This window comes from Notolepis coatsorum (assembly GCF_963971535.1).
Source record: "Notolepis coatsorum genome assembly, chromosome: 5".
Lineage (NCBI taxonomy): Eukaryota > Metazoa > Chordata > Actinopteri > Aulopiformes > Paralepididae > Notolepis > Notolepis coatsorum.
In genome coordinates, this window is record NC_140169.1 from 64,353,118 (window position 1) to 64,379,127 (window position 26,010).

At 51.4% G+C, this 26,010-nt stretch overlaps 1 protein-coding gene across 1 annotated transcript in view; it reads left to right on the plus strand.

The window, feature by feature from the left end:
- The first annotated feature begins 402 nt into the window (after positions 1 to 402).
- Positions 403 to 26,010, plus strand: part of LOC311228593 (histamine N-methyltransferase-like) — a 41,605-nt gene continuing 15,997 nt past the window's right edge. Inside the window, exons 1-4 of the mRNA XM_084314509.1 lie at positions 403 to 458; positions 3,345 to 3,496; positions 4,813 to 4,868; positions 23,809 to 23,916. Of these exons, the coding sequence (XP_084170635.1) occupies positions 3,351 to 3,496; positions 4,813 to 4,868; positions 23,809 to 23,916 (310 nt within the window). The 5' untranslated portion in view covers positions 403 to 458; positions 3,345 to 3,350. The remainder of the gene's footprint in view (positions 459 to 3,344; positions 3,497 to 4,812; positions 4,869 to 23,808; positions 23,917 to 26,010) is intronic.

The following is a 26,010-nucleotide window of genomic DNA, read 5'->3' on the forward strand; positions in this document are numbered from 1 at the left end:
TGACAGCAGGGGACAGCAGTGGTTGCTACTGGCATGTAACTTGCTTCAAGTTTCAAGTTTATATAAGGTACATACATGTACATTACAGTGAAATGCTTAGTTCTGTATGAGCCCCCTGATAATATGCTTCATACAGTAAAAAAGTTAAAAGAATAAAGTCTAAACAAAATATACATTATACACACTAAAGTACAAAAGGAAGTACAAACAATGAGGTACAAATGCATTTTTTTTATGCAAAAATTAAATAGATACAATTTGTAGATGACTTTAGATAGACTACTGCTGATTTCTGAGTTCTACGAAATGTAAATGTCCCTTTAAGGGGAAACATTACGAGGCAGCAGCGGGTGTTTGACAGCTGTGACGCGCAGGCGCAGTGGACGCTCTGCGTAGGAGTGCGGTCGGCATAGGAACCGTCAACCCACTGACTGAACTCACAGCGACTCGAACGAACCGTAAGTTATTAATAATAACAACGCATTGCATTATGTTTCAGCTAAATGTAACTCCTTATGTAGCATAATAACACACTGCGAACATGAACGCTTTTAGATAGCAGGGATCTTGTCACTCACATGCTGCTGGCTGCGTGGCTTGGAACAGGACTTTTTGTCATAATCAAACCGAAGGGGCGTTCACACTGAAAACAATGCGTTCACACTGAAAACAATGCGTTCACACTGAAAACAATGAGTTCACACTGAAAACACAATGCGTTCACACTGAAAACAATGCGTTCACACTGAAAACAATGCGTTCACACTGAAAACACAATGCGTTCACACTGAAAACAATGCTTTCACACTGAAAACAATGCGTTCACACTGAAAACAATGCGTTCACACTGAAAGCACAATGCGTTCACACTGAAAACATTGCGTTCACACTGAAAGCACAATGCGTTCACACTGAAAACACAATGCGCCGTTCACACCCCCAAAAAATCCAAGCCTGCTTGCCTCAACGACTACCGCCCTGTAGCTCTCACCTCCATAGCCATGAAGTGCTTTGAGAAGCTAGTAAAGGGCTACATCTGCTCCTCCCTCCCCATCAACATGGACCCCCTGCAATTTGCATACCGCCCCAACAGGTCCACGGAGGACGCCATATCCCATGTGCTGCACACAGCAGCATCACACCTGGACAAGAGGCAGGGGAACTATGTGAGAATGCTATTCATCGACTACAGCTCGGCATTCAATACCATAGTCCCCTCCATACTCATAGCCAAGCTCAGCATCCATCACCCTCAACATAGGGGCCCCCCAGGGCTGTGTTCTGAGTCCCCTCCTCTACTCCCTGTACACACACGACTGTGTGGCTCAGCGGAGTAGCAATACAATCGTCAAATTTGCTGACGACACAGTGGTGGTGGGCCTGATCTCTGCCAACGACGAGAGGGCCTACCTGGAAGAGGTCAAGGTCCTGGCGGGATGGTGCCAGGAAAACAGCCTCTCCCTGAACGTCAGCAAAACAAAGGAGATGATTGTGGACTTCAGGAGGTCGGGGGTCAAGGACTACAGCCCCCTCAGCATCGACGGGGCACCGGTTGAGAGAGTCAACAGCTTCAAGTACCTCGGAGCCTACATATCCGAGGACTTGACATGGACCACACACATTAACAGTGTGGTGAAGAAGGCACGACAACGCCTCTACTTCCTCAGGCGCCTAAGGAAGTTCCAAGTCAGCCAGAAGATCCTTAAGAACTTCTACTCATGTACAATAGAGAGCATCTTGACCGGCAACATCACCTCCTGGTTTGGGAATAGCACTGCAAAAGACCGAAGCAGACTACAAAGAGTGACACGTTCAGCCGAACGCACAATTGGAGGGGGGCTCCCCACCCTCCAGAACATTTACTACAAGCGTTGCAAGGGCAAGGCTAAGAGAATCATTAAAGACTCCAGTCACCCGAACAACTGCCTCTTTGAACTGCTGCGGTCAGGCAAGCGATACCGGAGTCTCAAGGCGAGCACAGAAAGACTCAGAAGTAGCTTCTATCCCCAGGCCATCAGGCTGCTAAACGAACAATGAATGAACACTACACAACAACAACCACCAAACGCACATAGCACACACATCCACACGCACACACTCACTTTAAACAAACACACTGTAGCACCCACTCCACACACTTTATAGCACACACCCACTTTAAACAAACACACTGTAGCACCCACTCCCCACACTTTATATTTATGGATGAAGGATTGCACTACAACTCGTACACCTTACTGTAAATTGTACCTAAAATTGTACCTCATCCCATTTCTGCTTTGCACTAGATAGTACTGTACATTAGTACACTGCATAGTATTGTGTATTGTATATTATATGGTAACTCAGAACATTGTACATATGTCTATACCGAACACTGTGACCTCATTTTCTTCTTCTAAATTCATGCTATATTATGTTATTATGTTATTTGATACTATCTTGTCTAGCACAGTCTCTGGAGCGTAACAGTAAGAAGCATTTTGTATGAAAGTATTCTGTACTTCTGTATGACAACTATTAAAGAACTTGAAACTTGAAACTTGAAACACTGAAAACACAATGCGTTCTGGTGCAACCTGCACATTTTAATTGGCTAGGGATAGTAAACATGGCTGTCACTTCAGTGTCTGAAGTTTTATGATGAATTGAAAATGGGGGACCCTGATGTAAACAAGACGAAAGTCTTTCTCTGGTCTGCATCCCCTTAACAATTGTGTGTATTGAGCCGTACTGTACTGTACCCATTCTGCAATCTGTTAATAAAGTTTTCAATCAATCAATCAAGCTGTCTCTATTGGAAATTACAAGATAGATGCAACATTTTAATGACTATTTATTACTACATGTAATGGTTGGACATGCATTGGATATAATCATATTAGTTGCAATGACATATTGTGCAATTGTTGCACAATTGTTGTAATGCATATTATGACGGATCAACAATTGCACAATATGCCATTGCAACACATATGATATGTCCAATGTCCAACCGTTACATGTAATATAGTCATTACAATCTTCTTGTGAAATCTCAATGACGTAGTAAATCATAATCATAAATCAACTATAAAAACAAAATGCGTCCGTTTCTGTCTATCACCGATTCTATTTGTTTTCTACACAAACAAGATAAAAGAAATTGCACTAAGCTCATTTTTAAATGTATTGAATATATTGTGCAGTCCTTATTGTGTCTTACATTTTTACATTTGTTGTTTATATCTATATCTTTTCATATACACCGTGGAAATGAGGGAAACGTAATTTCAACTTTCTGTATGTCTTGGCATGATGGAAAATTGGCAATCAAGTTGACTCTGACTTGCATTTGATTATAGAAGCACATGCCTGCCATGGCATCTCCACTGAGGAGTCTTGTGGACGATGACCGCAGGTACCTGGAGTCCTTCCAGCTGTTTCTGGAGCGTTCATCTGAGCATCAGTGTATGCAGGACTTCATTCACAACACCCTGCCCGACATACTGGCCAGGTAACATGCTGACACAACCATTGAAATTGATTGATTGAAAATGGTATTAACAGATTGCAGAATGGGTACAATACAGTACAGCTCAATACACACCCTCAAGCCCTCATCCTGCCAGGTAACATTCATTAATGAATCCATCCGATTGTTGTCCAGAGCCTAGTTCAACCTCACTTCAGTGTGGTAAACATGCAGTGCATTAGTCAATAAAATCAGAGGGAATCCTACAGATTGCAATAGAAAACATAAAGGACACTTTTAGATTAGATTAGATTCAAATGGGCTGGATTCGCCTGTTTGAATCCAGCTCCCAGCTCCGGGGTTGTCACCAGCTTGGCTGGCCGTTCACACTAATACAATTGGCTGTATTAGAGGGTGGGAGAAGCTGGCGGGGTGGGTCCGGGTCGTTGTAAACAGCGACTCCTACAGTTCGGTCGGGGCGCCTGCTAAGCGCGGATAGGATCTAAGTGGGATAGTGTGATCCTTCCACACGCTACGCCCTCTCAATGAGAATCTGCGCTGCCAGGTGAAAAGAAGCGGTTGATTGGCTGGACGTGTGTCGGAGGAAGCACGTGGTAGCCTCCACTCTCCCAGATGATCTGACTGTGGGGGGTAAGTGCGCAGCGACCAGGAAGGGGATTGGGAATTGGCATAACGACTAACATTGGGATGGGAGAAAATTGGAGGAAAAAGGAGGAAAAAAAAAAAAAAAAAAAAAAAAGATTAGATTCAAATGGGTTGCTATCATACGGTACAAGTACAGTAAAACGGAAAAACGTTTGGCATCCAACCAGAGTGCAAATGTAATATCATATATATATATATATATATATATATATAATTAAGCTACTGAGTAATTATGCTAATCTGATCTATGTACACAGTATAATTATGTACACCAATACGAGTAGGTATGGGATATATAATGATAGATATAGTATATACAGCGTGTACACAAGCAGGAATATATGCAGATATAGATAAATATATATACAGTATTATTGTACATGGCTATCATACAGTGTTATATGGGTGGACTGTATATATACTGTATATATTATAATATATATATATTAAGATATTAGCCTAAAATCTTAACAGTTCTACCAAATGTATTGTGTATAAAGACATTTTGAAAGGTATCTGGTCCTACAGTTAACCTGCTGTTGCTAAGGGTCATATTTTCCTACATGTAGCCTATTGTTTAGTGCTGAGCAGGAATAATAATAATAATACAAATAAAACATTATGCCTACTTAGGCGTATTACATGGTCCTAATTATCTGGAACATACAGAATGTGTTGTATCCCACCTGCAGGGTTGGGGAAGGAGGACAAGGCCATCTGACCGTTGTTGGAGTTGGAAGTGGAGCAGGTAAGGAGACTATTTACACCTGGCCACCAGCAGGGGGCAGAGCGGCTCAGGTGAGTGAGCTGTATAATGGAGGTCATTGCTACAGGTGATATCTCTGATAGATAAAAAGACACCTATGCCCTATTGAAGAACACTTGTCAAGTTAATATTTAACGTCGGTGTGATAAAAGTGACCTCAACGTCCTAGTTTTAGCGTTGGAGATATATCAAGGATCAATTCATTGATTTCTTAAAAGTTAAAAGTATGCACACACGTATTTCTTAAAAGTTCTAGTGAAGGGGGTAGCACTGCAATGACGTAACTTGATCCAGGGGTTGAGCAAAGTAAAGACACACTGTTCCAATTCCAGTGATATCACAACGTCTCAGATGTTACTCGTGTTCCACACGTCGTCATCGTCATTCCCTCTGTGCTGTTTTGGAAAACATCCCCATAAAGCCTTCTGACCATTTTCACCCACTGGCCTGGTTCTAAGGCTGAGACACTGGCCTGGTTCTAAGGCTGAGACACTGGCCTGGTTCTAAGGCTGAGACACTGGCCTGGTTCTAAGGCTGAGACACTGGCCTGGTTCTAAGGCTGAGACACTGGCCTGGTTCTAAGGCTGAGACACGGGCCTGGTTCTAAGGCTGAGACACTGGCCTGGTTCTAAGGCTGAGGCACTGGCCTGGTTCTATGGCTGAGACACTGGCCTGGTTCTAAGGCTGAGACACTGGCCTGGTTCTAAGGCTGAGACACTGGCCTGGTTCTAAGGCTGAGGCCACCCACTGGCCTGGTTCTAAGGCTGAGGCCACCCACTGGCCTGGTTCTAAGGCTGAGGCCACCCACTGGCCTGGTTCTAAGGCTGAGACACTGGCCTGGTTCTAAGGCTGAGACACTGGCCTGGTTCTAAGGCTGAGACACGGGCCTGGTTCTAAGGCTGAGACACTGGCCTGGTTCTAAGGCTGATACACTGGCCTGGTTCTAAGGCTGAGACACTGGCCTGGTTCTAAGGCTGAGACACTGGCCTGGTTCTAAGGCTGAGACACTGGCCTGGTTCTAAGGCTGAGACACTGGCCCGGTTCTAAGGCTGAGACACTGGCCTGGTTCTAAGGCTGAGGCACTGGCCTGATTCTATGGCTGATACACTGGCCTGGTTCTAAGGCTGAGACACTGGCCTGGTTCTAAGGCTGAGACACTGGCCTGGTTCTAAGGCTGAGGCCACCCACTGGCCTGGTTCTAAGGCTGAGACACTGGTCTGGTTCTAAGGCTGAGACACTGGCCTGGTTCTAAGGCTGAGACACTGGCCTGGTTCTAAGGCTGAGACACTGGCCTGGTTCTAAGGCTGAGACACTGGCCTGGTTCTAAGGCTGAGACACTGGCCTGGTTCTAAGGCTGAGACACATGCCTGGTTCTAAGGCTGAGACACTGGCCTGGTTCTAAGGCTGAGACACGGGCCTAGTTCTAAGGCTGAGACACTGGCCTGGTTCTAAGGCTGAGACACTGGCCTGGTTCTAAGGCTGAGACACTGGCCTGGTTCTAAGGCTGAGACACTGGCCTGGTTCTAAGGCTGAGACACTGGCCTGGTTCTAAGGCTGAGGCCACCCACTGGCCTGGTTCTAAGGCTGAGACACTGGCCTGGTTCTATGGCTGAGACACTGGCCTGGTTCTAAGGCTGAGACACTGGCCTGGTTCTAAGGCTGAGACACTGGCCTGGTTCTAAGGCTGAGACACTGGCCTGGTTCTAAGGCTGAGACACTGGCCTGGTTCTAAGGCTGAGACACTGGCCTGGTTCTAAGGCTGAGACACTGGCCTGGTTCTAAGGCTGAGACACTGGCCTGGTTCTAAGGCTGAGACACAGGCCTGGTTCTAAGGCTGAGACACTGGCCTGGTTCTAAGGCTGAGACACTGGCCTGGTTCTAAGGCTGAGACACTGGCCTGGTTCTAAGGCTGAGACACTGGCCTGGTTCTAAGGCTGAGACACTGGCCTGGTTCTAAGGCTGAGACACATGCCTGGTTCTAAGGCTGAGACACTGGCCTGGTTCTAAGGCTGAGACACGGGCCTGGTTCTAAGGCTGAGACACTGGCCTGGTTCTAAGGCTGAGACACTGGCCTGGTTCTAAGGCTGAGGCACTGGCCTGGTTCTAAGGCTGAGACACTGGCCTGGTTCTAAGGCTGAGGCCACCCACTGGCCTGGTTCTAAGGCTGAGACACTGGCCTGGTTCTAAGGCTGAGACACTGGCCTGGTTCTAAGGCTGAGACACTGGCCTGGTTCTAAGGCTGAGACACTGGCCTGGTTCTAAGGCTGATACACTGGCCTGGTTCTAAGGCTGAGGCCACCCACTGGCCTGGTTCTAAGGCTGAGACACTGGCCTGGTTCTAAGGCTGAGACACTGGCCTGGTTCTAAGGCTGAGACACTGGCCTGGTTCTAAGGCTGAGACACTGGCCTGGTTCTAAGGCTGAGACACTGGCCTGGTTCTAAGGCTGAGACACTGGCCTTTTTCTAAGGCTGAGACACGGGCCTGGTTCTAAGGCTGAGACACTGGCCTGGTTCTAAGGCTGAGACACTGGCCTGGTTCTAAGGCTGAGACACTGGCCTGGTTCTAAGGCTGAGGCACTGGCCTGGTTCTATGGCTGAGACACTGGCCTGGTTCTAAGGCTGACACACTGGCCTGGTTCTAATGCTGAGACACTGGCCTGGTTCTAAGGCTGAGACACTGGCCTGGTTCTAAAGCTGAGACACTGGCCTGGTTCTAAGGCTGAGACACTGGCCTGGTTCTAAGGCTGAGACACATGCCTGGTTCTAAGGCTGAGACACTGGCCTGGTTCTAAGGCTGAGACACTGGCCTGGTTCTATGGCTGAGACACTGGCCTGGTTCTAAGGCTGATACACAGGCCTGGTTCTAAGGCTGAGACACTGGCCTGGTTCTAAGGCTGAGACCATGGGCCTGGTTCTAAGGCTGAGACACTGGCCTGGTTCTAAGGCTGATAAACGGGCCTGGTTCTAAGGCTGAGACACTGGCCTGGTTCTAAGGCTGAGACACTGGCCTGGTTCTAAGGCTGAGGCACTGGCCTGGTTCTATGGCTGAGACACTGGCCTGGTTCTAAGGCTGAGACACTGGCCTGGTTCTATGGCTGAGACACTGGCCTGGTTCTAATGCTGAGACACTGGCCTGGTTCTAAGGCTGAGACACTGGCCCGGTTCTAAGGCTGAGACACTGGCCTGGTTCTAAGGCTGAGGCACTGGCCTGGTTCTATGGCTGAGACACTGGCCTGGTTCTAAGGCTGAGACCATGGGCCTGGTTCTAAGGCTGAGACACTGGCCTGGTTCTAAGGCTGATAAACGGGCCTGGTTCTAAGGCTGAGACACTGGCCTGGTTCTAAGGCTGAGACACTGGCCTGGTTCTAAGGCTGAGGCACTGGCCTGGTTCTATGGCTGAGACACTGGCCTGGTTCTAAGGCTGAGACACTGGCCTGGTTCTATGGCTGAGACACTGGCCTGGTTCTAATGCTGAGACACTGGCCTGGTTCTAAGGCTGAGACACTGGCCCGGTTCTAAGGCTGAGACACTGGCCTGGTTCTAAGGCTGAGGCACTGGCCTGGTTCTATGGCTGAGACACTGGCCTGGTTCTAAGGCTGAGACACTGGCCTGGTTCTAAGGCTGAGACACTGGCCTGGTTCTAAGGCTGAGGCCACCCACTGGCCTGGTTCTAAGGCTGAGACACTGGTCTGGTTCTAAGGCTGAGACACTGGTCTGGTTCTAAGGCTGAGACACTGGCCTGGTTCTAAGGCTGAGACACTGGCCTGGTTCTAAGGCTGAGACACTGGCCTGGTTCTAAGGCTGAGACACTGGCCTGGTTCTAAGGCTGAGACACATGCCTGGTTCTAAGGCTGAGACACTGGCCTGGTTCTAAGGCTGAGACACGGGTCTAGTTCTAAGGCTGAGACACTGGCCTGGTTCTAAGGCTGAGACACTGGCCTGGTTCTAAGGCTGAGACACTGGCCTGGTTCTAAGGCTGAGACACTGGCCTGGTTCTAAGGCTGAGACACTGGCCTGGTTCTAAGGCTGAGACCACCCACTGGCCTGGTTCTAAGGCTGAGACACGGGCCTGGTTCTAAGGCTGAGACACTGGCCTGGTTCTAAGGCTGAGACACTGGCCTGGTTCTAAGGCTGAGACACTGGCCTGGTTCTAAGGCTGAGACACTGGCCTGGTTCTAAGGCTGAGACACTGGCCTGGTTCTAAGGCTGAGACACTGGCCTGGTTCTAAGGCTGAGACACTGGCCCGGTTCTAAGGCTGAGACACTGGCCTGGTTCTAAGGCTGAGGCACTGGCCTGGTTCTATGGCTGAGACACTGGCCTGGTTCTAAGGCTGAGACACTGGCCTGGTTCTAAGGCTAAGACACTGGCCTGGTTCTAAGGCTGAGGCCACCCACTGGCCTGGTTCTAAGGCTGAGGCCACCCACTGGCCTGGTTCTAAGGCTGAGACACTGGCCTGGTTCTAAGGCTGAGACACTGGCCTGGTTCTAAGGCTGAGACACTGGCCTGGTTCTAAGGCTGAGACACAGGCCTGGTTCTAAGGCTGAGACACTGGCCTGGTTCTAAGGCTGAGACACTGGCCTGGTTCTAAGGCTGAGACACTGGCCTGGTTCTAAGGCTGAGACACTGGCCTGGTTCTAAGGCTGAGACACTGGCCTGGTTCTAAGGCTGAGACACATGCCTGGTTCTAAGGCTGAGACACTGGCCTGGTTCTAAGGCTGAGACACGGGCCTGGTTCTAAGGCTGAGACACTGGCCTGGTTCTAAGGCTGAGACACTGGCCTGGTTCTAAGGCTGAGGCACTGGCCTGGTTCTAAGGCTGAGACACTGGCCTGGTTCTAAGGCTGAGACACTGGCCTGGTTCTAAGGCTGAGACACTGGCCTGGTTCTAAGGCTGAGGCACTGGCCTGGTTCTATGGCTGAGACACTGGCCTGGTTCTAAGGCTGAGACACTGGCCTGGTTCTAAGGCTGAGACACTGGCCTGGTTCTAAGGCTGAGGCCACCCACTGGCCTGGTTCTAAGGCTGAGACACTGGTCTGGTTCTAAGGCTGAGACACTGGCCTGGTTCTAAGGCTGAGACACTGGCCTGGTTCTAAGGCTGAGGCCACCCACTGGCCTGGTTCTAAGGCTGAGACACTGGCCTGGTTCTAAGGCTGAGACACTGGCCTGGTTCTAAGGCTGAGACACTGGCCTGGTTCTAAGGCTGAGACACTGGCCTGGTTCTAAGGCTGAGACACAGGCCTGGTTCTAAGGCTGAGACACTGGCCTGGTTCTAAGGCTGAGACACTGGCCTGGTTCTAAGGCTGAGATACTGGCCTGGTTCTAAGGCTGAGACACTGGCCTGGTTCTAAGGCTGAGACACATGCCTGGTTCTAAGGCTGAGACACTGGCCTGGTTCTAAGGCTGAGACACGGGCCTGGTTCTAAGGCTGAGACACTGGCCTGGTTCTAAGGCTGAGACACTGGCCTGGTTCTAAGGCTGAGGCACTGGCCTGGTTCTAAGGCTGAGACACTGGCCTGGTTCTAAGGCTGAGACACTGGCCTGGTTCTAAGGCTGAGACACTGGCCTGGTTCTAAGGCTGAGGCACTGGCCTGGTTCTATGGCTGAGACACTGGCCTGGTTCTAAGGCTGAGACACTGGCCTGGTTCTAAGGCTGAGACACTGGCCTGGTTCTAAGGCTGAGGCCACCCACTGGCCTGGTTCTAAGGCTGAGACACTGGTCTGGTTCTAAGGCTGAGACACTGGCCTGGTTCTAAGGCTGAGACACTGGCCTGGTTCTAAGGCTGAGACACTGGCCTGGTTCTAAGGCTGAGACACTGGCATGGTTCTAAGGCTGAGACACAGGCCTGGTTCTAAGGCTGAGACACTGGCCTGGTTCTAAGGCTGAGACACTGGCCTGGTTCTAAGGCTGAGACACTGGCCTGGTTCTAAGGCTGAGACACTGGCCTGGTTCTAAGGCTGAGACACGGGCCTGGTTCTAAGGCTGAGACACGGGCCTGGTTCTAAGGCTGATACACTGGCCTGGTTCTAAGGCTGAGACACATGCCTGGTTCTAAGGCTGAGACACTGGCCTGGTTCTAAGGCTGAGACACTGGCCTGGTTCTAAGGCTGAGACACAGGCCTGGTTCTAAGGCTGAGACACTGGCCTAGTTCTAAGGCTGAGACACTGGCCTGGTTCTAAAGCTGAGACACTGGCCTGGTTCTAAGGCTGAGACACTGGCCTGGTTCTAAGGCTGAGGCCACCCACTGGCCTGGTTCTAAGGCTGAGACACTGGCCTGGTTCTAAGGCTGAGACACTGGCCTGGTTCTAAGGCTGAGACACTGGCCTGGTTCTAAGGCTGAGACACTGGCCTGGTTCTAAGGCTGATACACTGGCCTGGTTCTAAGGCTGAGGCCACCCACTGGCCTGGTTCTAAGGCTGAGACACTGGCCTGGTTCTAAGGCTGAGACACTGGCCTGGTTCTAAGGCTGAGACACTGGCCTGGTTCTAAGGCTGAGACACTGGCCTGGTTCTAAGGCTGAGACACTGGCCTGGTTCTAAGGCTGAGACACTGGCCTTTTTCTAAGGCTGAGACACGGGCCTGGTTCTAAGGCTGAGACACTAGCCTGGTTCTAAGGCTGATACACTGGCCTGGTTCTAAGGCTGAGACACTGGCCTGGTTCTAAGGCTGAGGCACTGGCCTGGTTCTATGGCTGAGACACTGGCCTGGTTCTAAGGCTGACACACTGGCCTGGTTCTAAGGCTGAGACACTGGCCTGGTTCTAAGGCTGAGACACTGGCCTGGTTCTAAGGCTGAGACACGGGCCTGGTTCTAAGGCTGAGACACTGGCCTGGTTCTAAGGCTGATACTTTGGCCTGGTTCTAAGGCTGAGCCACTGGCCTGGTTCTAAGGCTGAGACACTGGCCTGGTTCTAAGGCTGACACACTGGCCTGGTTCTAAGGCTGAGACACTGGCCTGGTTCTAAGGCTGAGACACTGGCCTGGTTCTAAGGCTGAGACACTGGCCTGGTTCTAAGGCTGAGACACTGGCCTGGTTCTAAGGCTGAGACACTGGCCTGGTTCTAAGGCTGAGGCCACCCACTGGCCTGGTTCTAAGGCTGAGACACTGGCCTGGTTCTAAGGCTGAGACACTTGCCTGGTTCTAAGGCTGAGACACTGGCCTGGTTCTAAGGCTGAGACACTGGCCTGGTTCTAAGGCTGATACACGGGCCTGGTTCTAAGGCTGAGACACTGGCCTGGTTCTAAGGCTGAGACACTGGCCTGGTTCTAAGGCTGAGGCACTGGCCTGGTTCTATGGCTGAGACACTGGCCTGGTTCTAAGGCTGAGACACTGGCCTGGTTCTAAGGCTGAGACACTGGCCTGGTTCTAAGGCTGATACACTGGCCTGGTTCTAAGGCTGAGGCCACCCACTGGCCTGGTTCTAAGGCTGAGACACTGGCCTGGTTCTAAGGCTGAGACACTGGCCTGGTTCTAAGGCTGAGACACTGGCCTGGTTCTAAGGCTGAGACACTGGCCTGGTTCTAAGGCTGAGACACTGGCCTGGTTCTAAGGCTGAGACACTGGCCTGGTTCTAAGGCTGAGACACTGGCCTTTTTCTAAGGCTGAGACACGGGCCTGGTTCTAAGGCTGAGACACGGGCCTGGTTCTAAGGCTGAGACACTAGCCTGGTTCTAAGGCTGATACACTGGCCTGGTTCTAAGGCTGAGACACTGGCCTGGTTCTAAGGCTGAGGCACTGGCCTGGTTCTATGGCTGAGGCACTGGCCTGGTTCTATGGCTGAGACACTGGCCTGGTTCTAAGGCTGACACACTGGCCTGGTTCTAAGGCTGAGACACTGGCCTGGTTCTAAGGCTGAGACACTGGCCTGGTTCTAAGGCTGAGACACGGGCCTGGTTCTAAGGCTGAGACACTGGCCTGGTTCTAAGGCTGATACTTTGGCCTGGTTCTAAGGCTGAGCCACTGGCCTGGTTCTAAGGCTGAGACACTGGCCTGGTTCTAAGGCTGACACACTGGCCTGGTTCTAAGGCTGAGACACTGGCCTGGTTCTAAGGCTGAGACACTGGCCTGGTTCTAAGGCTGAGACACTGGCCTGGTTCTAAGGCTGAGACACTGGCCTGGTTCTAAGGCTGAGACACTTGCCTGGTTCTAAGGCTGAGACACTGGCCTGGTTCTAAGGCTGAGACACTGGCCTGGTTCTAAGGCTGATACACGGGCCTGGTTCTAAGGCTGAGACACTGGCCTGGTTCTAAGGCTGAGACACTGGCCTGGTTCTAAGGCTGAGGCACTGGCCTGGTTCTATGGCTGAGACACTGGCCTGGTTCTAAGGCTGAGACACTGGCCTGGTTCTATGGCTGAGTCACTGGCCTGGTTCTAAGGCTGAGACACTGGCCTGGTTCTAAGGCTGAGACACTGGCCTGGTTCTAAGGCTGAGACACTGGCCTGGTTCTAAGGCTGAGACACTGGCCTGGTTCTAAGGCTGAGACACTGGCCTGGTTCTAAGGCTGAGACTTTGGCCTGGTTCTAAGGCTGAGACACTGGCCTGGTTCTAAGGCTGAGACACTGGCCTGGTTCTAAGGCTGAGACACTGGCCTGGTTCTAAGGCTGAGACACTGGCCTGGTTCTAAGGCTGAGACACTGGCCTGGTTCTAAGGCTGAGACACTGGCCTGGTTCTAAGGCTGAGACACGGGCCTGGTTCTAAGGCTGAGACACTGGCCTGGTTCTAAGGCTGAGACACAGGCCTGGTTCTAAGGCTGAGACACTGGCCTGGTTCTAAGGCTGAGACACTGGCCTGGTTCTAAGGCTGAGACACTGGCCTGGTTCTAAGGCTGAGACACTGGCCTGGTTCTAAGGCTGAGACACGGGCCTGGTTCTAAGGCTGAGACACGGGCCTGGTTCTAAGGCTGAGACACTGGCCTGGTTCTAAGGCTGAGACACGGGCCTGGTTCTAAGGCTGATACACGGGCCTGGTTCTAAGGCTGAGACACTGGCCTGGTTCTAAGGCTGAGACCACCCACTGGCCTGGTTCTAAGGCTGAGACACTGGCCTGGTTCTAAGGCTGAGACTTTGGCCTGGTTCTAATGCTGAGACACTGGCCTGGTTCTAAGGCTGAGACACTGGCCTGGTTCTAAGGCTGAGACACTGGCCTGGTTCTAAGGCTGAGACACTGGCCTGGTTCTAAGGCTGAGACACTGGCCTGGTTCTAAGGCTGAGACACTGGTCTGGTTCTAAGGCTGATACACTGGCCTGGTTCTAAGGCTGAGACACTGGCCTGGTTCTAAAGCTGAGACACTGGCCTGGTTCTAAGGCTGAGACACTGGCCTGGTTCTAAGGCTGAGACACGGGCCTGGTTCTAAGGCTGAGACACAGGCCTGGTTCTAAGGCTGAGACACTGGCCTGGTTCTATGGCTGAGACACTGGCCTGGTTCTAAGGCTGATACACAGGCCTGGTTCTAAGGCTGAGACACTGGCCTGGTTCTAAGGCTGAGACCATGGGCCTGGTTCTAAGGCTGAGACACTGGCCTGGTTCTAAGGCTGATAAACGGGCCTGGTTCTAAGGCTGAGACACTGGCCTGGTTCTAAGGCTGAGACACTGGCCTGGTTCTAAGGCTGAGGCACTGGCCTGGTTCTATGGCTGAGACACTGGCCTGGTTCTATGGCTGAGACACTGGCCTGGTTCTATGGCTGAGACACTGGCCTGGTTCTAATGCTGAGACACGGGCCTGGTTCTAAGGCTGAGACACGGGCCTGGTTCTAAGGCTGAGACACTGGCCTGGTTCTAAGGCTGAGACACTGGCCTGGTTCTAAGGCTGAGACACTGGCCTGGTTCTAAGGCTGAGACACTGGCCTGGTTCTAAGGCTGAGACTTTGGCCTGGTTCTAAGGCTGAGACACTGGCCTGGTTCTAAGGCTGAGACACTGGCCTGGTTCTAAGGCTGAGACACTGGCCTGGTTCTAAGGCTGAGACACTGGCCTGGTTCTAAGGCTGAGACACTGGCCTGGTTCTAAGGCTGATACACTGGCCTGGTTCTAAGGCTGAGACACGGGCCTGGTTCTAAGGCTGAGACACGGGCCTGGTTCTAAGGCTGAGACACTGGCCTGGTTCTAAGGCTGAGACACAGGCCTGGTTCTAAGGCTGAGACACTGGCCTGGTTCTAAGGCTGAGACACTGGCCTGGTTCTAAGGCTGAGACACTGGCCTGGTTCTAAGGCTGAGACACTGGCCTGGTTCTAAGGCTGAGACACTGGCCTGGTTCTAAGGCTGAGACACTGGCCTGGTTCTAAGGCTGAGACACGGGCCTGGTTCTAAGGCTGAGACACGGGCCTGGTTCTAAGGCTGAGACACTGGCCTGGTTCTAAGGCTGATACACTGGCCTGGTTCTAAGGCTGAGACACTGGCCTGGTTCTAAAGCTGAGACACTGGCCTGGTTCTAAGGCTGAGACACTGGCCTGGTTCTAAGGCTGAGACACGGGCCTGGTTCTAAGGCTGAGACACAGGCCTGGTTCTAAGGCTGAGACACTGGCCTGGTTCTATGGCTGAGACACTGGCCTGGTTCTAAGGCTGATACACAGGCCTGGTTCTAAGGCTGAGACACTGGCCTGGTTCTAAGGCTGAGACCATGGGCCTGGTTCTAAGGCTGAGACACTGGCCTGGTTCTAAGGCTGATAAACGGGCCTGGTTCTAAGGCTGAGACACTGGCCTGGTTCTAAGGCTGAGACACTGGCCTGGTTCTAAGGCTGAGGCACTGGCCTGGTTCTATGGCTGAGACACTGGCCTGGTTCTAAGGCTGAGACACTGGCCTGGTTCTATGGCTGAGACACTGGCCTGGTTCTAATGCTGAGACACTGGCCTGGTTCTAAGGCTGAGACACGGGCCTGGTTCTAAGGCTGAGACACTGGCCTGGTTCTAAGGCTGAGACACTGGCCTGGTTCTAAGGCTGAGACACTGGCCTGGTTCTAAGGCTGAGACTTTGGCCTGGTTCTAAGGCTGAGACACTGGCCTGGTTCTAAGGCTGAGACACTGGCCTGGTTCTAAGGCTGAGACACTGGCCTGGTTCTAAGGCTGAGACACTGGCCTGGTTCTAAGGCTGAGACACTGGCCTGGTTCTAAGGCTGAGACACTGGCCTGGTTCTAAGGCTGAGACACTGGCCTGGTTCTAAGGCTGAGACACGGGCCTGGTTCTAAGGCTGAGACACTGGCCTGTTTCTAAGGCTGAGACACAGGCCTGGTTCTAAGGCTGAGACACTGGCCTGGTTCTAAGGCTGAGACACTGGCCTGGTTCTAAGGCTGAGACACTGGCCTGGTTCTAAGGCTGAGACACTGGCCTGGTTCTAAGGCTGAGACACTGGCCTGGTTCTAAGGCTGAGACACTGGCCTGGTTCTAAGGCTGAGACACGGGCCTGGTTCTAAGGCTGAGACACGGGCCTGGTTCTAAGGCTGAGACACGGGCCTGGTTCTAAGGCTGAGACACTGGCCTGGTTCTAAGGCTGAGACACTGGCCTGGTTCTAAGGCTGAGACACAGGCCTGGTTCTAAGGCTGAGACACTGGCCTGGTTCTAAGGCTGAGACCACCCACTGGCCTGGTTCTAAGGCTGAAACACGGGCCTGGTTCTAAGGCTGAGACACAGGCCTGGTTCTAAGGCTGAGACACTGGCCTGGTTCTAAGGCTGAGACACTGGCCTGGTTCTAAAGCTGAGACACTGGCCTGGTTCTAAGGCTGAGACACTGGCCTGGTTCTAAGGCTGAGACACGGGCCTGGTTCTAATGCTGAGACACATGCCTGGTTCTAAGGCTGAGACACTGGCCTGGTTCTATGGCTGAGACACTGGCCTGGTTCTAAGGCTGATACACAGGCCTGGTTCTAAGGCTGAGACACTGGCCTGGTTCTAAGGCTGAGACCATGGGCCTGGTTCTAAGGCTGAGACACTGGCCTGGTTCTAAGGCTGAGACACTGGCCTGGTTCTAAGGCTGAGACACTGGCCTGGTTCTAAGGCTGAGACACTGGCCTGGTTCTAAGGCTGAGACACGGGCCTGGTTCTAAGGCTGAGACACTGGCCTGGTTCTAAGGCTGAGACCACCCACTGGCCTGGTTCTAAGGCTGAGACACGGGCCTGGTTCTAAGGCTGAGACACTGGCCTGGTTCTAAGGCTGAGACACTGGCCTGGTTCTAAGGCTGAGACACTGGCCTGGTTCTAAGGCTGAGACACTGGCCTGGTTCTAAGGCTGAGCCACTGGCCTGGTTCTAAGGCTGAGACACTGGCCTGGTTCTAAGGCTGAGACACTGGCCTGGTTCTAAGGCTGAGACACTGGCCTGGTTCTAAGGCTGATACACTGGCCTGGTTCTAAGGCTGAGACACTGGCCTGGTTCTAAGGCTGAGACACGGGCCTGGTTCTAAGGCTGAGACACTGGCCTGGTTCTAAGGCTGAGACCACCCACTGGCCTGGTTCTAAGGCTGAGACACAGGCCTGGTTCTAAGGCTGAGACACTGGTCTGGTTCTAAGGCTGAGACACTGGCCTGGTTCTAAGGCTGAGACACAGGCCTGGTTCTAAGGCTGAGACACTGGCCTGGTTCTAAGGCTGAGACACTGGCCTGGTTCTAAGGCTGATACACTGGCCTGGTTCTAAGGCTGAGACACAGGCCTGGTTCTAAGGCTGAGACACTGGCCTGGTTCTAAGGCTGAGGCCACCCACTGGCCTGGTTCTAAGGCTGCGACACTGGTCTGGTTCTAAGGCTGAGACACTGGCCTGGTTCTAAGGCTGAGACACTGGCCTGGTTCTAAGGCTGAGACACTGGCCTGGTTCTAAGGCTGAGACTTTGGCCTGGTTCTAAGGCTGAGACACTGGCCTGGTTCTAAAGCTGAGACACTGGCCTGGTTCTAAGGCTGAGACACTGGCCTGGTTCTAAGGCTGAGACACTGGCCTGGTTCTAAGGCTGAGACACTGGCCTGGTTCTAAGGCTGAGACACTGGCCTGGTTCTAAGGCTGAGACACTGGCCTGGTTCTAAGGCTGAGACACTGGCCTGGTTCTAAGGCTGAGACACTGGCCTGGTTCTAAGGCTGAGACACTGGCCTGGTTCTAAGGCTGAGACACAGGCCTGGTTCTAAGGCTGAGACACTGGCCTGGTTCTAAGGCTGAGACACTGGCCTGGTTCTAAGGCTGAGACACTGGCCTGGTTCTAAGGCTGAGACACTGGCCTGGTTCTAAGGCTGAGACACTGGCCTGGTTCTAAGGCTGAGACACTGGCCTGGTTCTAAGGCTGAGACACGGGCCTGGTTCTAAGGCTGAGACACGGGCCTGGTTCTAAGGCTGAGACATGGGCCTGGTTCTAAGGCTGAGACACTGGCCTGGTTCTAAGGCTGAGACACTGGCCTGGTTCTAAGGCTGAGACACTGGCCTGGTTCTAAGGCTGAGACACGGGCCTGGTTCTAAGGCTGAGACCACCCACTGGCCTGGTTCTAAGGCTGAAACACGGGCCTGGTTCTAAGGCTGAGACACAGGCCTGGTTCTAAGGCTGAGACACTGGCCTGGTTCTAAGGCTGAGACACTGGCCTGGTTCTAAAGCTGAGACACTGGCCTGGTTCTAAGGCTGAGACACTGGCCTGGTTCTAAGGCTGAGACACGGGCCTGGTTCTAAGGCTGAGACACATGCCTGGTTCTAAGGCTGAGACACTGGCCTGGTTCTATGGCTGAGACACTGGCCTGGTTCTAAGGCTGATACACAGGCCTGGTTCTAAGGCTGAGACACTGGCCTGGTTCTAAGGCTGAGACCATGGGCCTGGTTCTAAGGCTGAGACACTGGCCTGGTTCTAATGCTGAGACACTGGCCTGGTTCTAAGGCTGAGACACTGGCCTGGTTCTAAGGCTGAGACACTGGCCTGGTTCTAAGGCTGAGACACGGGCCTGGTTCTAAGGCTGAGACACTGGCCTGGTTCTAAGGCTGAGACCACCCACTGGCCTGGTTCTAAGGCTGAGACACTGGCCTGGTTCTAAGGCTGAGACACTGGCCTGGTTCTAAGGCTGATACACTGGCCTGGTTCTAAGGCTGAGACACTGGCCTGGTTCTAAGGCTGAGCCACTGGCCTGGTTCTAAGGCTGAGACACTGGCCTGGTTCTAAGGCTGATACACTGGCCTGGTTCTAAGGCTGAGACACTGGCCTGGTTCTAAGGCTGAGACACGGGCCTGGTTCTAAGGCTGAGACACTGGCCTGGTTCTAAGGCTGAGACCACCCACTGGCCTGGTTCTAAGGCTGAGACACAGGCCTGGTTCTAAGGCTGAGACACTGGTCTGGTTCTAAGGCTGAGACACTGGCCTGGTTCTAAGGCTGAGACACAGGCCTGGTTCTAAGGCTGAGACACTGGCCTGGTTCTAAGGCTGAGACACTGGCCTGGTTCTAAGGCTGAGACACTGGCCTGGTTCTAAGGCTGATACACTGGCCTGGTTCTAAGGCTGAGACACAGGCCTGGTTCTAAGGCTGAGACACTGGCCTGGTTCTAAGGCTGAGGCCACCCACTGGCCTGGTTCTAAGGCTGAGACACTGGTCTGGTTCTAAGGCTGAGACACTGGCCTGGTTCTAAGGCTGAGACACTGGCCTGGTTCTAAGGCTGAGACACTGGCCTGGTTCTAAGGCTGAGACACAGGCCTGGTTTTAAGGCTGAGACACTGGCCTGGTTCTAAGGCTGAGACACTGGCCTGGTTCTAAGGCTGAGACACTGGCCTGGTTCTAAGGCTGAGACACTGGCCTGGTTCTAAGGCTGAGACACTGGCCTGGTTCTAAGGCTGAGACACTGGCCTGGTTCTAAGGCTGAGACACTGGCCTGGTTCTAAGGCTGAGACACTGGCCTGGTTCTAAGGCTGAGACACGGGCCTGGTTCTAAGGCTGAGCCACTGGCCTGGTTCTAAGGCTGAGCCACTGGCCTGGTTCTAAGGCTGAGACACTGGCCTGGTTCTAAGGCTGAGACACTGGCCTGGTTCTAAGGCTGAGGCACTGGCCTGGTTCTAAGGCTGAGACACTGGCCTGGTTCTAAGGCTGAGACACTGGCCTGGTTCTAAGGCTGAGACACTGGCCTGGTTCTAAGGCTGAGACACTGGCCTGGTTCTAAGGCTGAGGCACTGGCCTGGTTCTATGGCTGAGACACTGGCCTGGTTCTAAGGCTGAGACACTGGCCTGGTTCTAAGGCTGAGACACTGGCCTGGTTCTAAGGCTGAGACACTGGCCTGGTTCTAAGGCTGAGACACTGGCCTGGTTCTAAGGCTGAGACACTGGCCTGGTTCTAAGGCTGAGACACTGGCCTGGTTCTAAGGCTGAGACACGGGCCTGGTTCTAAGGCTGAGCCACTGGCCTGGTTCTAAGGCTGAGCCACTGGCCTGGTTCTAAGGCTGAGACACTGGCCTGGTTCTAAGGCTGAGACACTGGCCTGGTTCTAAGGCTGAGACACTGGCCTGGTTCTAAGGCTGAGACACTGGCCTGGTTCTAAGGCTGAGACACTGGCCTGGTTCTAAGGCTGAGGCACTGGCCTGGTTCTATGGCTGAGACACTGGCCTGGTTCTAAGGCTGAGACACTGGCCTGGTTCTAAGGCTGAGACACTGGCCTGGTTCTAAGGCTGAGGCACTGGCCTGGTTCTAAGGCTGAGACACTGGCCTGGTTCTAAGGCTGAGACACTGGCCTGGTTCTAAGGCTGAGACACTGGCCTGGTTCTAAGGCTGAGACACTGGCCTGGTTCTAAGGCTGAGACACGGGCCTGGTTCTAAGGCTGATACACTGGCCTGGTTCTAAGGCTGAGGCACTGGCCTGGTTCTAAGGCTGAGGCACTGGCCTGGTTCTAAGGCTGCGACCACTGGCCTGGTTCTAAGGCTGAGACCACTGGCCTGGTTCTAAGGCTGAGACACTGGCCTGGTTCTAAGGCTGAGACACTGGCCTGGTTCTAAGGCTGAGACACTGGCCTGGTTCTAAGGCTGAGACCACTGGCCTGGTTCTAAGGCTGAGACACAGGCCTGGTTCTAAGGCTGAGACACTGGCCTGGTTCTAAGGCTGAGACACTGGCCTGGTTCTAAGGCTGAGACACTGGCCTGGTTCTAAGGCTGAGACACCATATGCCATTTGGAAGAATCGATAAATCGGGACAGAATTATCGATAAATATAAAATGTTTTCATTATTATTATTAAAAAAAATATTATGTTTTTTTATTATTATTTAAACAACAAATGTATGTTTATTTTGCAGCAATTCTTTGTCGTTGCCGCCATCTTTAGTGTTACAGATTTCCCCATTCAAAACTATCACACTGATCCTTCTTATTTTATAGTCGGTGGTCTCTGGTTTGATTTATTGATTGAACATTTTATTAACACTTTGATTGCCTAAGGCTAAATTCATGATATTGCCAGCTCTATTTAACACGGAGAAGTTCCCCTTCTTTGCAGGGCTATAACTTTTTAAATTATATTGCTAGATTGCCATTATTAGGGCCCATTCAAGGTCCTATAGTATTGTTCATGGTGTAGCAACGTTAAACTTTTTCATTCACATATTCATACTAAAATATGGTCTAAAGTATAAGTATGTTTTCATCTCTTTCTGCAGCTTTCTCCAGAACGTGATTTATAGCCCCAAATGCATTATATTGATGATGAAATACAGTTTGATAGCAAGCGCGATATAAAAAATTCCAGCTGGACGTACTTCTGGATGTTGACCGGATGGGTGAGGGGGCGTTTATAATTCCGTGGGCAGCGTTATACCATTCATCTAATGTGGGTCATATGTTCATCAGATCAGTTAGTATCGAACACGGAAATATTACACGCTAAAACTCACCCCAGTATCCTCGGGCCGTTGGGCGATCAGCGTGGGGTAGACAGTTTTCCATTATGGGATGTCAAAATACCCGGTCCATTTCCAGGTTGTATAATAGTATATACGTCCAAATCATGTTGTTTATCGAGTTATTGGCAACGGATCGCTATGTATTGTGTCGCGCTCGAGTCCCGGGACCTATAGCGAGTGCCCGGAAGTAATATGGGTGATCAGCACTTCATCCACATGACTTCCTGTTTGGCGCTTCTGCCGATCGGCCACCAGATGGCGCTCTTGAACCGCTAGAGGATTGAGAGGAGCTCAGAACTGTGTGTGAAGGCTGCGGATGGAAAATATGATTCCGATCACAGATTTTTGAAATATTGATATCAAAGACTAGTTACGGCGTCCTCGGCAACTTGAGCATGGCTAGGAAAGACGCCGAAACTCGTCATTGGCAATTAAAGTGTTAAGATTGCAGAATGGGTACAGTACAGTACAGCTCAATACACACAATTGTTAAGGGGTTGCAGACCAGAGAAAGACTTTCGTCTTGTTTACATCAGGGTCCCCCATTTTCAATTCATAATGACATTTATGACATACACAACATATAGATATACAGATAAGAATCTAATCTAATCATCTAAACTAATCTAATCATGCCATTTAAGACATACATGACATACAGATATACAGTACTGTTACATTTGTGACATACAAGATATGCAAATATACAGTACTGTTAAACAGATCCTAACAGTAAATATATTATACATACGAGGGGGAGGGAAATGTACATTATGAGAGGGTGGGAGGGTGTTCTGACATTTACAGAGACCCTAACAGAAAATATATACATACGAGGGGGAGGAGACTGTACATTGGGAGGGGGTGGGGGGGAGGGGATGGGTGGCGAGAGGGTGGTGCAAGGTGCAAGCATAGGGAGGGGGGGGGGGGGTTTGGACATTTTTACGGGGGCCAGTTTCGAATTGCAGCCTCCCGTAGGTGCTCTGTGATGGAGGAGTGTACTGCTTATTGAATGCACAGTGCAGCGTTGCAATTCAACTGAATTGACATGAAATGGGGATGTTTTTTTTTTTTTTGTCTTTTTCCCCCTCCATTTTTCCTCCGATTTTCTCCCATCCCAATGTTAGTCGTATGCCAATTCCCAGTCCCTTCCTGGTCGCTGCGCACTTACCCCCCACAGTCAGATCATCTGGGAGAGTGGAGGCTACCACGTGCTTCCTCCGACACACGTCCAGCCAATCACCGCTTCTTTTCACCTGGCAGCGCGGATTCTCATTGAGAGGGCGTAGCGTGTGGGAGGATCACACTATCCCCCTCAAGTCCTATCCGCGCTTACCAGGCGCCCCGACCGAACTGTAGGAGTCGCTGTTTACAACGACCCGGACCCACCCCGCCAGCTTCTCCCACCCTCTAATACAGCCAATTGTATTAGTGTGGACGGCCAGCCAAGCTGGTGACAACCCCGGAGCTGTGAGCTGGATTCGAACAGGCGAATCCAGCTCACAGCTCCGGTGTTGGTGACGAACGCAATCTCCGCTCGGCCACCTAACCGCCTGAAATGGGGATGTTTTAACTAAAACATGCCACAAGACCAAGGGCGGGATCCACAAAGAATGGATTGCGCGGTGCTAATTGCACCATTACTTACAATTTGTTTACTTTCGTCTTGTTTACACCAGGGTCCCCCATTTTCAATTCATAATGAATTGTAAGTACGGGTGCAATTATCACCGTGCAATCCATTCACTTTATCGATAAGTGGGTTAGACTTATCGATTTCACGCAGTTATCGATAATGATCGATAAATCGATAAGTGGTCTCAGCCTTACCTGGTTCCTGTCTGAGAGAGGAGAGGAGGAGAAGAGCGCTTGAGGGTTTATTTGTGAGAGTACTGTAGAAATGTAGCCATTCTAGTGATTTGAGCAAACATTTTGTCCCTGACTTTTATAAAGCGATTCAATGAGGGTTCATCTGGGAGGATATTGTGTAGAACTGCGAGCCCCTGTCGTATATCTGCCTGTAGTTCTCTTTCACATCGCAGCGTGAATGCAGCAACATTCCAGGAGGGACCGAGTGTTTCCTGTTCTTCCTTTCAGGTGAGATTGACCTGGAGATGATCGCCCAGCTGCGGCTGAAGCACCCAGGGGTGACTCTGGATAACCAGGTGGTGGAGCCGAGCGGTCAGCAGCTACAGGACTACAGAGGTACTGCAGGCTAAGGCTGTCCCCGAAGCCTGTTTTTGGGATTCAAACTTCGTCAGGGTTTTTCGAACCTTTGTTTTTAATTAAAAAAATATATATATTCAAAGAAATTAGTATAGTATTTTTTTAATACTATAATATTAGTGTAGCCTAATCTTTAGCTGCAACTGTGAAGAAAAACCCCATTGGTTTAAACAGAATGAATAGACACATAAAAAAATATATATAAAACTTTTTTAATTCGAATGTTGATTTATAATTCGAATGCCAACGTAACGAACGAAGGTCCGAACGTTCGAACGTTTGGGCTCAGCCCTACTGCAGGCATAGCTGCTTTTAACCTATTTTTTTTTTTATCCACTTTTTCTCCCATTTTTCTATATTTTCTCCCATCCCAATTTCGTATCATCCAATTCAACCCTCCCCTGTCACGAACGCTGTTTCTTGCCTCCCACAAGCCGGCTGCAATGTGGACTAAGTCATACATAGCACAAGTCCCCTCCGGTACTTGAGGTAACAGCAGTCGCATCTTTTCACTTGCGCAGCTCGATCTCTCAGTGTCGAGGAGTAACGCGTGGGAGGCTCACGCTGCCCCCGACACTTCCTGATTCTACTGCGCAGGCGCACCAACCGACTTGTAGGAGTCGCTTGTTCACAACGTTCGATCCCCACCCTTCAGTTTTCCCTCCCCGTAATACGGCCAATGTGTATTACTGCGGACGACCAGCTAAACTGAAAACAATGTGGAGAGCTGGATTCGAACACGCGAATCCTAGCGTCTCCACACTGGTGGCGAGTGCCTTGCCCACTACACCACCTAGCCGCCCAGCTGCTTTTAACCTCTTAATCACACTGTAGAGGCTGGTCGTCTGGGGGCTCGTCTGGTAATCAGAAGGTTAGGGTTAGACAGTGTCTCAGGAGGTAGAGAGGTCGTCTGGTAATCAGAAGGTTAGGGTTAGACAGTGTCTCAGGAGGTAGAGAGGTCGTCTGGTAATCAGAAGGTTAGGGTTAGACAGTGTCTCAGGAGGTAGAGCAGGTTGTCTGGTAATCAGAAGGTTAGGGTTAGACAGTGTCTCAGGAGGTAGAGCAGGTCGTCTGGTAATCAGAAGGTTAGGGTTAGACAGTGTCTCAGGAGGTAGACGAGGTCGTCTGGTAATCAGAAGGTTAGGGTTAGACAGTGTCTCAGGAGGTAGAGGAGGTCGTCTGGTAATCTGAAGGTTAGTGTTAGACAGTGTCTCAGGAGGTAGAGTCTGGTAATCAGAAGGTTAGACAGTGTCTCAGGAGGTAGAGCGGTCGTCTGGTAATCTGAAGGTTAGGGTTAGACAGTGTCTCAGGAGGTAAAGTCGTCTGGTAATCTGAAGGTTAGTGTTAGACAGTGTCTCAGGAGGTAGAGAGGTCGTCTGGTAATCAGAAGGTTAGGGTTAGACAGTGTCTCAGGAGGTAGAGAGGTCGTCTGGTAATCAGAAGGTTAGGGTTAGACAGTGTCTCAGGAGGTAAAGCAGTCGTCTGGTAATCAGAAGGTTAGGGTTAGACAGTGGGTCAGGAGGTAGAGCAGGTCGTCTGGTAATCAGAAGGTTAGGGTTAGATAGTGTCTCAGGAGGTAGAGCAGGTTGTCTGGTAATCAGAAGGTTAGGGTTAGACAGTGTCTCAGGAGGTAGATAGGTCGTCTGGTAATCAGAAGGTTAGGGTTAGACAGTGTCTCAGGAGGTAGAGAGGTCGTCTGGTAATCAGAAGGTTAGGGTTAGACAGTGTCTCAGGACTTCAACGGACTTCAACAGATTTTGCCGGTCAAAAACCGGTAATTACCGGACAACGGAAACCCTGACTGCAAGTAGTGTCAGAGCCTGCATAGGCGGAGGGTGAGCTGGACATTAGGGTCGGCTGTTATGTGATGGACCTTGCGCGTAGCGCCCGCAAAATGTTCTCACTTTATTATTGATTTAGGGGAGTGGGCGGGGCCTCATGGTCTGACCTGCGGGGGGGCCCCGACATATTGCGCAACGCCACTGGGTAGAGCGGTCGTCTGGTAATTAGAAGGTTAGGGTTAGACAGTGGGTCAGGAGGTAGAGTCTGGTAATCAGAAGGTTAGGGTTAGAC